General features: G+C 39.5%; 1 protein-coding gene across 7 annotated transcripts in view; it reads right to left on the reverse strand.

Annotated features, from left to right (window-relative positions):
* The window catches only part of DYNC1I1 (dynein cytoplasmic 1 intermediate chain 1), a 202,978-nt gene that overhangs the window by 175,328 nt on the left and 10,931 nt on the right, over positions 1-16,719 (reverse strand). For 3 of the 7 annotated variants that reach the window (XM_048510901.1, XM_048510898.1, XM_048510899.1), the window contains exons 2-4: positions 9,693-9,812; positions 4,576-4,690; positions 3,308-3,449 (exon numbers count right to left, since the gene is read on the reverse strand). In XM_048510901.1, coding sequence (XP_048366858.1) covers positions 3,308-3,449; positions 4,576-4,690; positions 9,693-9,800 — 365 coding nt within the window. In that variant the 5' untranslated portion in view covers positions 9,801-9,812. The remainder of the gene's footprint in view (positions 1-3,307; positions 3,450-4,575; positions 4,691-9,692; positions 9,813-16,719) is intronic. The other 4 variants (XM_048510902.1, XM_048510904.1, XM_048510903.1 and 1 more) reach the window with 2 other exon arrangements.

Below are 16,719 nucleotides of genomic sequence, written 5' to 3' on the forward strand. Positions count from 1 at the left end.
GTTCCACTTGCCATGTTACAGCTGGGGAAGAACTGAAAAGTAGAACCACTTCCTTAGTCACTGGCTGTTTCCGCAGGGCGGCGGAAATGCAGCTCCACCGGCATGAACTGTGCCGGTGTAGGCTCGGAGGCCATTCACACACTATCGTGCAAGCAGCCTCGACTTGCTTCCCGCCGCTTTGCAAAAACCTCTGGGGTGGCCAGGACAGCCTGTGCAAATAGTGCCCTAGGGACGGCGTTTTTTCATCCCTAGGGCACTGTTATTTGGCCGTACGGAAACGGCCACTGTCTCCATATGCAGAATGCCCCAGGCTCAAGCTTAATATTTCCATCTAAAATGATATAAAAAATTCCTTGTCTGCTTGAGAATCACTGCCACCAGCCAAAGTAGACAATACTTCATGAGTTCATTTTTAAAATTTTAAAATTTCCCTGTTTCTGCCTAATGTCTGGACCAGATCCATAATTCATAATGTTCTAGAGTAGTTAATTTTAGCTCTGGCATGACAGCAGGATGAACCATAACCTTGTTAAGAAACAAGGGTCAGAAGACCAGGTCAATGCAAAATTAATTTGTGTTCAGACTTCTGATGTATACAGTAACGTTAATAATTAAGGTCTTCGTATATTTGTAATAAACAAATAGCCTGTGGCATAACTGAAGTGCTAAATATTTGGACGTCCTTTCTATTTATAGTCTTGAAATATACTCATACTGAATATACATTATTCAGTGACAATCTAATTAGCCATTGAGAGCCACTTGAAATAGCAAGCTTGACATTAATAAGTGTCAATCTAACAGCAGGATTGCTCAAATTGGTCTATTGTCCCTTGTCACCAAAGGAGGTTCAACTATTGGAATGCTTTCCTGAGATGATGAACTGATAGGTTTTGGAAGAAGTAGTAGTAGTAGTAGTAGTAGTAGTAGTAGTAGTAGTAGTAGTAGTAGTAGTAGTAGTAGTAGTAGTAGTAGAAGAAGAAGAAGAAGAAGAAGAAGAAGAAGAAGAAGAAGAAGAAGAGAAGGAGGAGGAGGAGGAAGAGGAGGAGGAGTTTGGATTTATATCCCCCATTTCTCTCCTGTAGGAGACTTACAAGGGGCTTACAAACTCCTTTCCCTTCCCCCCTCACAACAAACACTATGTGAGGTAGGTGGCGCTGAGAGAGCTCCATAGAGCTGTGTCTAGCCCAAGGTCACCCAGCTGGCATGTGTGGGAGTGCGCAGGCTAATCTGAAATCCCCAGATAAGCCTCCACAGCTCAAGTGGCAGAGCGGGGAATCAAACCCAGTTCCTCCAGATTAGAGTACACCTGTTCTTAACCACTAGGCCACTGCTGCTCCTTCTGCAACTGCATCCCAGTTTGCAAAAGAAAACACAAAGCAGTTATATCAGTTCAGTGAGTGAGATTTTTTTTAGTTTTGTGACAGTTTCAGCGTTACAATGTCTAATGTACACTTCTCTTGATAAGCTTGCCAAAATTAGAATCTGTCAGATGTTCCAAAATTAAGAAAGCAAACTACACATAGTGGGGGGGGGAAAGGTAATAGATTGGGATGGCAGAATTCTGAACTTCAGGCAGGTATGAATCATGAAGGCTTTCCCCATATAAAAACCAAAGAAAATCCCTGCAGGAATAACAGCACATCAGCGATAGAGAGGTAAAAAGCAATACATACAAGTAAAATGATAATGATACTGACATGCAAGAGTGGATTTTGCAAGAAATTACTGTCATCAGCAAGCTGGATACCTGAAGGACCATCTCTTCCTATATTATCCAGTCTACCAATCAAAATCTGCCTCTCAAGCCCTGTTTTCTATGCCTTCACCTTCAGAAGTGAGCAGAAGGGGGCAATTAGATACAGGGCATTTTCTGAGGTGGAATCTTGCCTTTGGAAAGTCTTTCCCCTCAGGATTACCTGGCATCCACTTTACTTTCTTTTAGGCTCCAGGCTAACACACTTTTTAACACTGGGTTTGATTTTATCAGCTTTTGAATAGTCTGCTTTAAGGATAGTTTTGATATTACTTATATTTGATAGCATGTTTTAATGGCTTGGGGGTTTTGTTTGTTTTTGTTGTTGGTTTTAAGAGGTGTGGGATGGCCTGCCCTGCCCATATAAGGCTGCAGTCCTGCCTCCTTCAGGCACATCACTCGCCCTACATTGGGCTGGATGCCGGCGCTGAGCCTGCCCCTCTTCCTGCCCCACCCCTGGGCAGCAACGGCAGCCAAGGTAAATCTCAGCCACTCTTTCAAGCAGCAGCATGAGGAACTTGATAATAATAAAATTAAGCAATGATCTCAAAGACTGAACTCTATCCATCCTTGAGGAATAAAAATGTGAAAATGTTCAATAAGGATCAAATGGAAAAAAAGACATTGATACTTACTTGGTAGCTGGAAACCATCCAAAACCATCCATCTCCCCTTTCTAGGTCAAAAGTATACAAACTTACAACACAGTCCTAGGAATATTTATTCAGAACTAAGTCAAGATGTTCAGTAACATGTATACTCAAAAATGTGTACATATGTGTACATCTATGTTTGTGTGTGCAGGTGCATGCAAATGTAACTGAGGCCTTAAACTTCAATTCAACATGCATTTACTTAGTCCCTTTTATACTTAGACATATACTGGATGCATAAGCTCAATGGATCAGATATAAACATGTGTAGAATCAAATTATAAGGAAAAAAATAACACAAGTTCCTGTCAGACAAGCAAATGCAGTCATGAAGCACTTCTGAAAATTCAGGGGAAATTCATAGAAATAGAAAGCTAAAGCACCCAACAACATGGCAGCTGAAACACTAATAAATTGCATTCAGAATAATAATTTTAATCAAGATTGGAAATTCAGCGAAAGTTGCCAGTCAGCTTATTTCAGTGTTGTTCATTCCTACTACACTCTCCTACTCTACTACGTTTGCCTTCTTGTCTCTCTCTTCTTCAGAAACACATGCTACAAATTGTATGAATATCTGGAATATTTGCAGATATAATTGGGTCCAGCAAAGATATCTGGGATTTTTCAGGATACCGAAAAATGGGTCCCAAAAAGTCCTGACAACGTTTGGGATTAACTAGGAATAACAGTAGCTGGTGTTTGCTGGTTCCCCTCCCTCCCCCTCACATTTCCATGTCTCTCAGAGCTTGGTGCCAGGTTGCCAGGTTGCTTTAGGCAAGATTCTGTCAGCTTTACACACACTAACCAGTTTAACCAATTTAACAACGGGATGGGATGGGAAACAGTGGGAGAGGGATTCACACGAACGGCATATTGAATAAGTTGTTCATCTTACCTTCCTACTGGTCCCAAGTCCCCAGAGTCCTGACTTCCAGCTTCGCTGGGGGTGCTCACTGATTTCGGAGAGGGAGACATAGGGGTTGGGACTAAATAATGAAAATAACAGGTATCCCATGTTAAAACATGCAACGACTGCACTGATGAAGAGCAGTGTCAGACAAATCATAAACAAGGATCCAAATTATAAAGTGATTGAGTTATTGGGAGAGTTTGAAATGGTGAAAGCAAAAGGAAGAAAGAAAAAGGAAAAGAAAGGAAAATCATGTGAATTTTAATTTTTTTGGAAATCAAGGTTGAAATGAATGCTTAGATTGATCTGAAAATGAACTGATGTAGTATTACTACTTAATATGACAAAAACATGGAAGTCAAGAATTATTTTGTTCTGTTTTTCATTCAACCATTTCAAGCTGTACAAATTGTAAATACATACTTAAAAGATGTACCTCCTCAAAGCTTTTCTTTAAAAATGCAAACATATTGAACATTTATTGAAATACTTATTTTTGTAGGATAAAATTGGATCAAAGATTAAACAAGAACGGAAAGGTATACCTTGCATAATTATTTGAACAGGGATAATTTATTGGGCACATTAGGTGGCTAATCTTCACAATGCTGGTATTTTGCTACATGGCCTGCTATTTTAATCACAAGTGGCTATTTGTGATAATTAATATTATGTAAATTCATAGTTCTAGTTTTTCATTCCAATCTAAATGTCTTAGCAACTTCTCTTCCGCTACAATGGATTCCTTGTCTGTATAACTTACTTTTTCTTAGAACACAGAGCCAATCATAGGGAGGACTATTAGCACTCTGTGATATAATGACCACTAACCTCCTCTGTCCAGATTCAGTGAAAAATAGAAGGCGAGTAAAGCATATCTACAAACAGATGACTAAATGTTTGTTTCTTGTCATTTTAGTAACAACTTAATTTAAAGTTTAATAAAGGAACCTCTTTTCAAAATGAAACTATTACGAATATGAAAATGTTAGAATTAATGAAGTGAAATCAAATCTATTCCAAAATGGATGGAATAAAAGCAGTGAAAGATAATACTGATTTGGCCATGGAAAAGCAATTTTAAAATGAAAGATATAAAAATGACTGACACAGCTGAAATTAGCAAAGATAAATAGGAACTAATTATATGGGTGAAATGTAAAGTACATCACCAAAACAAGGATAGCTATGCATGCTATAGTCAGAAGAATGAGTGGAACTTAATGTCTTGAGTGAGTTTATCTGAGTAGTACCTAGAGGTGGTTCAGGTGAAATACCAATACTCTGCAGTAAAGCTTCTGTCTCTCTTCTCTTGCGGTCCAGATCTGAATCTTCCTGAGTTGGTTCTTTCTTTTGCTGAAAATCTGTCTGAAATAACAACCAAGAACTGCTTGAGAAAAAGTACCAAGGCTAAGTTACAGAATTAGTTTTCCATCACACACCATTATCTTTTGATAGCCAGTTCATGTATATTCTGAGATGACCACTGAGGATGTCAATATCTAACAATAAAGTGGTCAACTCCTCTGCTGATTGTGAATGTAACAAAATGAGGCAACCCAAAGAGAAAGATAGGGTTACATACTCACAAGATTCCACAGCTCTGCAGATGTTTGTGACTCCTGGGGATTGTGTATGTTAATCTCCTGGGGATTGTGTATGTTCCAGGAGACACAAAACATTAACAGTTGAGAGTCAAAGGGGAAATGGTGGAGGACTAAGAAACTGACCTGCTCAAGCCCCTAAAAGTTTATTGATTCCTGAAGATTTGGGTAGACAGAAATTCCAAATTGTCATCAAAACCTTCCCAACCCCAGACAAGGTAGTTTGAGAGATATGAAAAAGGGGTGTGTGTGTTGTAAATTAACAAAAGAACCAAGAACCAAGGACCCTCATTGACTTCAAGGAGCTAAATGAGTAGTTCAAAGGGTTAAAAAAGGGACGGAGAGACAAAGAATGGGACAGCTCATGCTCAATTGCCTGAGAGATGATAACTATCAAAATAAGGGAGACTGGAGTCCCAGGCATCTGACACCCCCCCCACACACACACACACACACACCCCACACACACACACAGAAAGAGGCAACTCTTTAAAGACTATCAATTTGTCAATTACTATTAGGACAGCAGAAGAAGAGAAGAGTTTGGATTTATATCCCACTTCTCTCAATCATAAAGAGTCTCAAAGTGGTTTACAAACTCCTTCCTGTCCTCTCCCCGCAACAGACATTTTGTGAGGTTGGTAGTGCTGAGAGAGTCTGAGAAAACTATGACTATTCCAAGGTCACACAGCAGGCTTCATGTATAGAAGTGGGGAAACAAATCTGGTTCACCATCATAGCTCTTCAAAGCTTGTGGCCTCTTGCGCTTCTTGTTTAGAGGCACTTTGTATCAGATTGTCAGATGTTGGGGATAACTTGGAGATAATTTTTCCGGTAGTACCTACTTCTAAGTTCTCCAAAACTTATAAATCACTGTAAATAAAATTCTGGTCTAGGTGTTCTCTTCCTTTCATCCCACAGAGTATATTTATACATGTTGGAGCAAAGAATGAACACCCCATGCCCCCAGAATGACTGTTTCTGACAGATTTAGCAGAAGTGGTTTAAAAGCACAAATTACTGCTTACGTATTTCAGCCTCAACAAGAGCATATATTTATTTATGAGATGCTCATACCCACTTAAGGTAACTGCTATTGATACATAATTTTCATTAGTAGATTGGTTAATTTTTGAGCCCACTTACCCTGTTCAGCTTATAAATTTCTGTTTCTGTTTTTGCCAAACAAACCAGTTCTCTTTTTTCGACAAGTATGAAGCCAAGACAGGAACAGAATAAAATCAAGAATCACAAGCACTCAAGATGTACTTCCAACTGCATACCGTCCCTGTTCCGTCCCCCTCCAGTAGGTATATCTGCTGTGCCTAATGCCTGATACTGTGTGTTAAAGATACACATCTTCTCACTTTGTTGGGCTCTATGGGAAACATGTAATATGTAAGCAGCAAACATGTCTGCCATGTAAAATAAAAACAGACCCTTTTGTCTTCCAACAATTCAGTGTGAGTTTCTCTCCCTCTTTTTAGACCATAGGTGATGGAGTTAAAGTACCAGAATAGGAGCTGGAAGATATGCCCATCATATTCACATTCTGCCATGGAAGTTTGGGTGACCTTGGGCCAGTCACACACACTCGGCACAATCTTCCACAAGGTTGTTATGGGGACAAAATGAAAAAGAGGAGAATGATGTAAGCTGCTTTCAATCTCCTTTGCAGGAAAAAAACAAGGTATAAATGAAATAAAATAGAAAAATTAAAGTGCAAAATGAAAAAAAAGTGGAGGAAAAACACAACATAATTTGCAATGTTGATTCCTTGTATCAAATCATATTTCCCAATAACTGTATGAAATACACGTATGATATTAAAGTGTCAGTTAAAAGCAAACCAGTTATTAGAAAAGGGATAACAGGTGCTTTAAACTGCAGCAAATGTTGACATCTGAAAGAAAAGAAACATAATCACTTAATGCTTCCTTGACTTTGCATGAAAATGAATATCCGTTCCCTGTCAATTCTCATCTCTATTTCCTTAAGTGACTGAATAAAAAGAAGTACAAATCCCTTAATGAAAAACCTCATGCATATTGTCAAGGACAAATAAACTAATGTGTCAGTCAAACCTTAAAAGAAGATGTTCCAAAGCCAGTAGGCTAAAATGCAACAGCAATTATCGTTTACTTTGCCAAAGAACAATAGGTGCAAATCTGCTACCTTAGCAACCAAGCTAGCCAGTCATAAAGGGGGAGGCTGCAGGGAGGGAGGGGGGATAGAAAGCTCAGGTTGTAACAGAACTAAAAAAAATACACACATAGCTTTGTTACTACCTATAACCAGTGCCACTTCAAATCAACATATAGCCATATATGCATTTCATGGTCTTTAGATTAATAACAATGTATATCAAGCTCATTTCTGTTTTTAATCTGGGCTTAAAAGACCCAGATATAAGCTATTTTTATCCATGTATTTTAAAACAGTTGGGCAGCTCACGCTCTGTGCAAAGGAAGTCCGAGAAAGAGCAACAAAGGTTTATCTCAGATAAACATGCATAGGATTGCAACCAGCAACATTCTTTTAACAAATCCTATTTATTTTTCACTCATACCGGTCCTATTACAGAAGTGAAACTGAAAATCTTTTCTTCTTTTTTTAATGGCATGCTATTTTTTCCTATGGGTACATATTTAAAGTTGCATAGTCTCACAGTTGTACTGTGCATTCTAAGGCCCTTTCTGCACAAACCTTTTAAAACATTTTGGGGCAAGAAATAAACTGTTTCCTCCATGGAATTTTCCATTGTTTTTATCCCCAAATGTTGTATTTCCAGCCTCAAAGTGTTTTAAATGAATCCCCTTTTAAAACAATTCTCTGGCTGCAAGGTTTTGCAAACGCCTTCAGTTGTTGGGTGATCTATTTACAACATTTCCCACGCTTCTCTGCTTCCCTGAACTTCCTCCTCAGCGCCACCTCACCTGCTTATTTGCAGCATTTCTGTTTGTTCTTTTATTTTGGGGACCAATTTCTAAGCATCCAGTATATGAGCTGTATAGAGCGCAGCACGAGGCTGAGAAGCACCGAAGGATCAGTTCCATACAGAACTCAAAAAGTGCAGATGTACATTTGTTGTAAAAGGGGGGATTGAAAATGTTTTAGAAACATTTTAGGGGACTTGTGTGGAAAAGGCCACAGTCTCACAGTCTGCGGTGATAGTGTTAGGCCACTTCCACAGATGCAGAATAATGCACTTTCAATCCACTTTCAATGCACTTTGCAGCTGGATTTTACTGGGCGGAATAGCAAAATCCACTTGCAAACAATTGTGAAAGTCCAAAGTTGTCTGTGGCTCAAAAAGGTTGGGAACTCCTGTACTAATAGCATCATAGTGGGAAGGGTACATTCTTCTACCCTTGTATAGACCTTGGGTTACTTTGTACATTGGCTATCCCATCTCTAAAAAAGATGCTATGGATCTAGAAAAGGATCAGGAAAAAAAGACAACTAACTTCATTAGGGGAATAGATGCCCTTTCTACAAAAGCAAAAAGGTAAAATGTTTTGTACTTTTTAGTTTAGAAAAAAAGTAACGATAGCATGGTTGAAGTTCATAAAATTAGACAGGATGTGGAAAAAGTAGACAGAGAACAATGTCTTTGTCTCTCAAAATGCTACCAGGACACTAACAAAAACAACAGGCAGTAGAGTCAGAACAGACAAAAGAAAATCCTTCTTCACAGAATGCTCAATGACCATTTGGACCTCACAATCACAGAATGTAATGTTAGCAACTAACTTAGCTTTAAAAGTGAATTAGAAAGGTGAATGGAGAATAGGTGCATCACTGGTTGTTTGCCATGTAGGGTAACAGAACTTCCATACAGAGAAAATGTGTGTTTGAATACTGTTTGCTAGGGGATAACAAGAGAAGAAGGCTTTGACTTCCACGCCCAGCTTGCAGGACTTTTAAGGGCATCTCGTTACATATAGCAAGCTGTACTAGATAACTCTTTGATCGAAGAGCTCTTCTTAAGTCTTTACCAGCATGGTATGATGGTTAGAGTGCCAGGCTAAGACTGTGGAGAACCAGGTTCAAATCTGTACTCAGCCAGTGAAACTCTCGAAGGCCGTTTCCGCACAGAGGCGGAAGCGGCTGGGTCGGCACATTTTGCGCCGACCCGACAACGCTGGGACCGTCCACATGGACGGTCCCAGAAAGAGCCGGGACGACGGCGCCACAGAGCGCCGTCGCCCAGCCGACCCGGCATGTCCCCGGGCCTCTGGCACGTCGCCAAGGCCTGAGGACATGCCCTAACCTACTACTGCGCGCCTGCTCCAGCGTGCGGGGCAGAGACATGTCCCCAGGCCTCAGCCCCTTGTACTGGAGGCACCGGGGACCGTCTATGTGCAGGGAGGGAGTGGGGTGGAAGCCCTGGGGAAGTCGCTGCCCGTTAAACGCCGCGGCAGCGGCTTCAAGAAACGGCGTTCCCAGGAAGAAGTGCGCTTCCCGAGGTGCATCTCTCAGAGAAACACCGTCTTCAGCCAGCGTCGGGCAGCGCGAGAGCTGCACGGCTTGCAATGCAGCTAAGCTCTGTCGCGAATGGCGGCCTCGGGGACGGCATTTTGCCCCAGATCCCTCAGGCATCGCCACAATCTGCCACGTCGCGGGCTTGGAAACGGCCTGAGTTATTGTGGGCTAGCCTCTTTGTCTCTCATCCTAACTAGATTCACAGGGTTGTTCTAAGGGCAAAATGGGAGAAGAACTGTCTATACTACCTGAGGCCTCATGGGGAAGGAACTCACACTTACTTCTTTCTTTTTCCTTTCTTCTTCCTTCCGTTTCTTCTCCTCTCGTATTTGAGCCAACCGTTGCTTTTTACGCTCAAGCTCTGCTTTTAAATCACTCTTGTCCGACATGATAATGGTTTTCTGTTAGAAATAAAAAAAGAGTACATTAAAATGACTGAAACTAATAAAAAGATAATTCCCCTTCCTTTCAAATGATACTGATTAGTAGATGTCCAGCAAAAAGACTCTGGCACTGTACAAAACTAATTTATCCAGTTACATCTGGAAATCAAACTGCTCAGTTCCTGATTTTTAAAATGGTATTGTGATGATCATTGAACGACAGAGATCTCAGTGTTTTGCTAAGTTCCTGCCAAATAAAATGTGATTTTGCACTGATTGCAGACCTGAGCCCCTAGATTCTGAGCCTGGTTATCATCTCTCTATCACTAATGCTCTCCCAGCCCCACTTGAATGAAATACACATGAAAGTTAATTGGACCACTGCAGACACAAGTTCAAGGCAATTTTACTTGCCTGGGTTTTTACTAGAGATATTTTCCTCATCTCTGGTTATTTTACCACCTCTTTTATAGATTTACACATTATATTTCAAGTTTTATTTTGTTGGCCCCACTTTGCAGATTTTAGGTGGATTTTGACTTTATCTTAGATTTATGTATTCTTTGCTGCTGAGTTATACTTCAGATTTTCAGGAGGGTCCTTTACAATTCTGTGTTTGTTTTTGCTGCCACTGATTATTTTAAATTATTGTTTTAGCTGTTTTTATAAGTTTGTTGTGATTCAGAAGCTTACTGGAAAGGGTGATCATCATTAATAAACTGAATAAGTAAACATATTAGTGTAAATAACCCTTTTAACTTAACTCCTTGTCAGTCAAAAGGACCAGGTTACAATGTCATAGATAGATTGGATTAGATTGGATTAGATTGGATAAGATAGATAGATAGAGAGAGAGAGAGAGAGAGAGAGAGAGAGAAAGATAGATAGATAGATAGATAGAGAGAGAGAGAGAGAGAGACAGACAGACAGACAGACAGACAGACCCCTTCTATTTAAAAGCATCAAAATTGGAAACTTTGACTGAAACATTGTTGGGAATATGCAAATATACTGAGTAATTCCATAGTCAGCAAGAGAGAACAAAAAAAGGTGTGGTCTACACATGTGGTGGAATGAGGTGGTAAAATTGCAGCACTTTGGGTAAGGGGCTTCCTATCTACTGGCGTATCCCAACTTCCTGCTTAGCAAGCCTCAATATACCAAAGTGCTAACATCTAATGATGTGAAAATGTGAAAAATATTACATCAAAATATGGAAATATGAAAATATCATACATTCACACACCACAGTCATACCCACAAGCTTTCATACAATTAATACCTCACTTACAGCAATAAATATAACAAAGAGATAACACGAGATGCTTTGTCCAGTTCTCCTGGAATCTCCAGGAGTCTCCAGGAATCCCCTGGAGATCTTTCCAAAGTTGCCAGAAATCTTCAGAAATCTTGCCCAACAGCGTTAATTATCTTTGCTGATCACTTTTAGCCCAAAATCCAGGTTTTCTCCTGATGGTTGAATCTCTTCCACAATCCTTCAGCTACAGCATCATGCCACAGCATACCTCCTGTAGAGTTACTGAGGTAACTATATCCTCCTGAAGAAACCTGAGTTTCTCCTTTCCTTCTGGCCAATAACTCATTCACCCTCACCCTTGGAAAGATCTGGCCCCTTCTGCACATGCAGAATAATGCACTTTGAATCCACTTTCACAATTGTTTGCAAGTGGATTTTGCTATTCCACACAGTAAAATCCAGCTGCAAAGTGCATTGAAAGTGGATTGAAAGTGCATTATCCTGCATGTGCAGAAGGGGCCTCTGTTCTCCTAAGAACGTTGTATTTTGGATACTTGCTGTCTGTCTTTATTCTTTCTTCATTTCATCTGTATCTGTAAGGGCCTGTGCAGCAGTCAGGTTTCTGAACAATTTAAAGGTAAAGACAGTTTAATTTATGACCAATGATCCAGATAGGAAAGAGAATAGTAAGCCTTATTAGCTAAGAGAGAGGTCTAGACTGTTCTATTAAAAATGCCTAAGAGCCATTCTGCAGATAGACAAGGAGAAGCCGGTTTAGAAGGAAAGTACTTCCCCCTGCTGTCCTGTAGACAGCTAGAGCTAGAGTCTGCTGCCCCATGCAGGATCTTCTTTTGTCTTCTTTATTCACAAAACACTGCCATATTCCAAAAACCAGAACCTTACTAGTCAATCTTCCAACAGTTAGCTTCTCAACTTCTCCACAGGTTTCCTTTGCTCTGAAACAACTCTATTTCTACCGGAGAAATGATAACACACAGTCTCTCTCCCTTAGACTCTTCTCTAAAGGCTCCATTTCAATCTATCTATCTCTCTTCTCTCTCTCCTCCTTGCAAGAAGAGTGAACAGTCATCTCCATTCCTACCTTTCCCCCCCACTGTCAGACAACCCCTCAAGGAGGCTTTTTAGAAATCACCACACACTAAGTGGCAGCAGGGTTCCTAACCTGGACTTATTATGCAGGGGAAAGTGGCTTTTGGATATGTTAGTAATAACAAATACAGTTATCTCTTCCACATCACTGGAGTTAGGGATGCAGCACCCCCCACGATCTAGAAATCCATGGAAAAAAATGTTGGCTCTCCCTTGGTGCCAGAGAATAAGTCTGATTTTTTTCTTTCTCTTTTCTTTTAACTTTAACAAAGAAATTGTGTATATTTATGGTATTAATTGATAAAATATATTTTGCATGTTGAAAAATGCAGAATCTGTGCATTGTGTTCTGTATTACTGCCCCCTTCATAACAGGGCCAGAACAAAGTTTCTCTCAATCTTATTAATGGGCTTAGAGTGCTGGACAGATCAGCAGAAGACTGTTTATCTGTTGAACAACAAATCCAGAAATGCTCTATAGCAAACGGCCAGGTTTTTATGCATGGCCATAAACAAATGATCTTAGTTTTGCTTTATTCTTTATCTTTTAATTTTTAATTTTATTTTAATCTTTGTAATTTATGCCATTAAAGGTCACCTGTATCTATCTATCTATAAAATATATTGATATTGTATAACACTGTACACATATTTTATGCATTTCTGAGTTTCTAAACTTTTTTGTGTCATCTGTTGGCCTTTGTGTGTTGTCTGCAGCTTCTGCAGAACTCCCCAAAAATTCCCATTTAATTTCTTATGTCAACACGCAATATATCAAAATTGCTATGGGGAAAGTCGTGATGTGGAAGGGATAGCCATCTTAAAAGTTTACAGTGGTCAAAATCGAAGTGTGAAACTTGGTACAAGACAGGGAGGAACTATAGCAACTATAGCCATATCAGCATGAAGACTTCTGTACGCAATCATTGTGATTTATATAAAATACAGTTGAGCAAAAAAATATTTTTTTGCAGAGACATAGTAAAAGCTCAGGAGCAGAGACATTTCTAGTCTTGTTTTAGTTTTGTTTTCTGCCTCACTGCTCAAATACACAACAGAACTTTGAATCAATCAGTGCCAATGCTACCGACATGCTGCCAGGAGCTATTATCTAATGGGTGCAAAAGCAAGGTAAATGTGAGATAAAGCCTGCATTGACAGATAGGCCATATATGTGCCAACCAAAGAGACATTTCCACTGAGTTCCTCCACACTGAGAAAACGCTTCTTTTAAACTATCCAAGCACAGTTTGCAGATTTGGCTAGGAAAATGCACACGTGAGGGAATTTTAACACTTAAGTAGAGAATGCTGAAAGACTTGTTTTTCCATTGTGAGGATACAGCAACAGCAGGTATCCTGTTATCTGCCAGGGCCTCACAGGTTTCAGCGTAAAGTGCCTATAGATAAGACAGCTTTACTTGTTCTTCCCTTCCTACAATTCTTGTGTGTTGCTCTTTAGGAAAGATTATTATTTGTCTGCTTAATCAGACCAAGGGTACATCTATTCCAGCATCCTGTTCCTACCAGCAACCACCCAGAAGTTTTTTTGGAAAGTCAGAAGACAATAACCACTCTCTGAATGTTTGCCCTTTAGCAAGTATTACTGAGAGGTCTCCAATCTCTTAATATGGATGTTCCATAGCTATTAATAATGCTATTTATAATTTATATATATCATTTCAACAATATCCTTTACATTTCACCATTTTAAAAAAATAATATGAATAATACATTTGCCGTTTATCTTAAAACTTTCTGATTGGTTGCTTATTCACAAAATCCATTCATTTTGCCATTCTTGCATCATTTGACTATGGTAGTTTATTTTCCCAGTTCTCTGAGCATGGATATTCTTCTGCCTTCCATTTTATTGCATCTGCTTATATCAGATACTGTAACAGTTCTTCTAAGATTTTTGGAATATTTTTTTGGCAATAAGCCTAGTTAGTAACAGTCTTGGCATCCGTTCCAAATTTAATTTTTTTAATTTTCTGAATTTCTGCATGAATTTTTTTTCAAAATTTTAAGCTTTTCTACATGTTCACCAAATACGATGAAATGAACTATAGACTTCTTTCTTTAAACAATTTTTAAAAAATTTATTTTAATGTTTCATTTATTTCAGTTTATTTATATCTATTGTAATTGACAACGAAATATCCTCAGCATCCTCTGCCTCCAATAACAGACTCAGTCCCCCACTGGTCATTAGAGTTCAATTCTTTTTTAACTTGCAAATGCATGCTGTTTTGCGTCCCCTATGATAAAGCCCAACCTTGCATTTGGGTGAAGATGTTCCTACGCATAGACTGTTGACCACGAGATTTGATATTAAAGAGAATTTTTACAACACTGCATAGTATGGAGAAAACACTGAATGGATCGTTATACCTATATGCCAGAGGACAGCAAGCTTTCTGCTATTTCAAACTTTTCCTAGACCATTGCCATAGTTCCCATTTCAGATAAGCTGCCCTTTGAATAATGTAACTTAAATAGGTTGTAATTTTAAATGGTCACATAAAATTGTCAACATAAGAGTCTGGAAGTGGAACGTCATCAGTGGTTTCAAAGCATTTAAATAGACTTATGATGTGGAATGAACTAGGCGCTGCACTGTTTTCTCATTAGTAACATGATCTGCTTTCCTCTATATATAGGAAGTGGATGGGAAAGAGTGGAACAGTTTTCCCACAGCACAAATGCAAAATGACATCACTGGTTTTGTCCCAGACACAATACCATTCTGTCTAATCAGCACAATTTTCCTATTACTACAGCTCAAAAGACAATGACAGGGTGAAACTCAATGTTCACGGACATCAGCCAAGAACAAAAACAAATGATTCCATATTTGAATTATGGTTTTAGGTCACTGTCCCCATTCAGTTTTTTAAAAAATTAAATCCTTTAAGCTAGTTTTATGTACCACAGTAAGCTCTAATGCATACTCTGATGTACCACAGTAAGCTCTAATTCATACTCATTTTATTAAGGGTTGTGTTAGGTTTTTAGGCCACTCTCAGAACTGCTCTATGGTGACAAGATTAACCAGATTACACACTAGGGTCTCACCCTGGTACTACCACATCCCTTCTGCTATCTAAAGGTACCGGTAGACGTTCTGAGAATCTATAAACAATGAAGCGGGTGGCAGAAATAGAACCATGGCCATCTTCTTCATTATACTAAGCATCATACAGTTCAAGATTCTAGCAGGGCATTATGGTTTCGGTGGAATCTAAACAATCGAAGGGCATTTAAAATTATTAAAAGAAACATATTGTCGAAGGCTTTCTTTACTGCCGGATGAGATCCCTTGTAATATGAGTTAATTCTAGTAGTGGTTTCCTGATTTAGACCTGTGTTTGTGGCTGGCATCTTCAGAGGAAAGAAGATCTCCTCTGAAGATGCCAGCCACAGATGCAGGCGAAACGTCAGGAGAGAATGCTGCTAGAACACGGCCATACAGCCCGGAAACCACACACAGCACCCATGCATCTGTGGCTGGCATCTTCAGAGAAAGAGATCTCTCAGAAGATGCCAGCCTATACAATAGCTATCAGAAGCATCTCTTCTGTCCTTAACTCAGCTCTAGCTACCTCTAAAAAAGAAACATTTATTTAGGAACTCAGAACTCAAAGTGAGGCATATGAAGATTTGCAGTCATGTAATATGTTACAGTTGCAGTCATGTAATATGTTAGAGATCATGGATGGAGTGAGAAGGAATGTGCAGAATTGCAAAGAACTAGCAAATTAGGAAAATAAATTAGTTTAGCAGCAGTGTATGTCAATATAAAAATATCTATAAGATGATCAGGAGCTTATAACATATGACAAAGTTTTCCCCTAGCAATGAAAGAAAACTTTAACATTTCAAGGCTTTGTAAGTACATAATACAGCAGATCTGGGTTTTGTCTATGCTGGAGTTGTGCAGGAGTTGTGGTGGAAAGTGTCATCAAGTCAAAGGACCATTCTGCACGGGTCTGTGAAGCGGCAGCCCACCGGTATAAATTATACCGGTGGAGCCCTGGGACCATTTGCACACTTCCATGCAGGCGGCCCCAGAACCAACACAGCTCGCAGAGGCACCTTCCCACGGGGGTGCCTCCATTTTGTTTGTAAACTTTCCTTCCCCTGAGGAGCTCTGCAGGGACAAGGGGATATGCCTCAGGGGTTGTAGGGCAGGAGGCATGTCCCCTCATCACTGCAGAGCTGCGGAAGCAGGAAAGAGAAGGTAAGTTTACAAACAAAACAGAGGTGCCTAAAAGCAGTGCCTTAGTCCCAGTGCTGTTCGCTCGGCACCAGGTGCAAAATGCTGTTTTAACTTAGACCATCTCTACAGATGCTCTTGTATCTTCACCCACATTGATCTATAATTATCTTTAAACAGTGTATCATTTTGCCAAGTCAAATTTATTTCCAAATATTTAGCTAGATTTGATATTGCTACCACATTCTGATGTCTTTCTAATACCTTTCTCTTCCTTCTTTGGCAAAATTTTTGAAATTATTTTTGTCCTGTTAATTTTAAAGACTGAAAGATTGATGC

The sequence above is a fragment of the Sphaerodactylus townsendi genome, linkage group LG11 (genome assembly GCF_021028975.2).
Source record: "Sphaerodactylus townsendi isolate TG3544 linkage group LG11, MPM_Stown_v2.3, whole genome shotgun sequence".
Taxonomy (NCBI): Eukaryota; Metazoa; Chordata; class Lepidosauria; order Squamata; family Sphaerodactylidae; genus Sphaerodactylus; species Sphaerodactylus townsendi.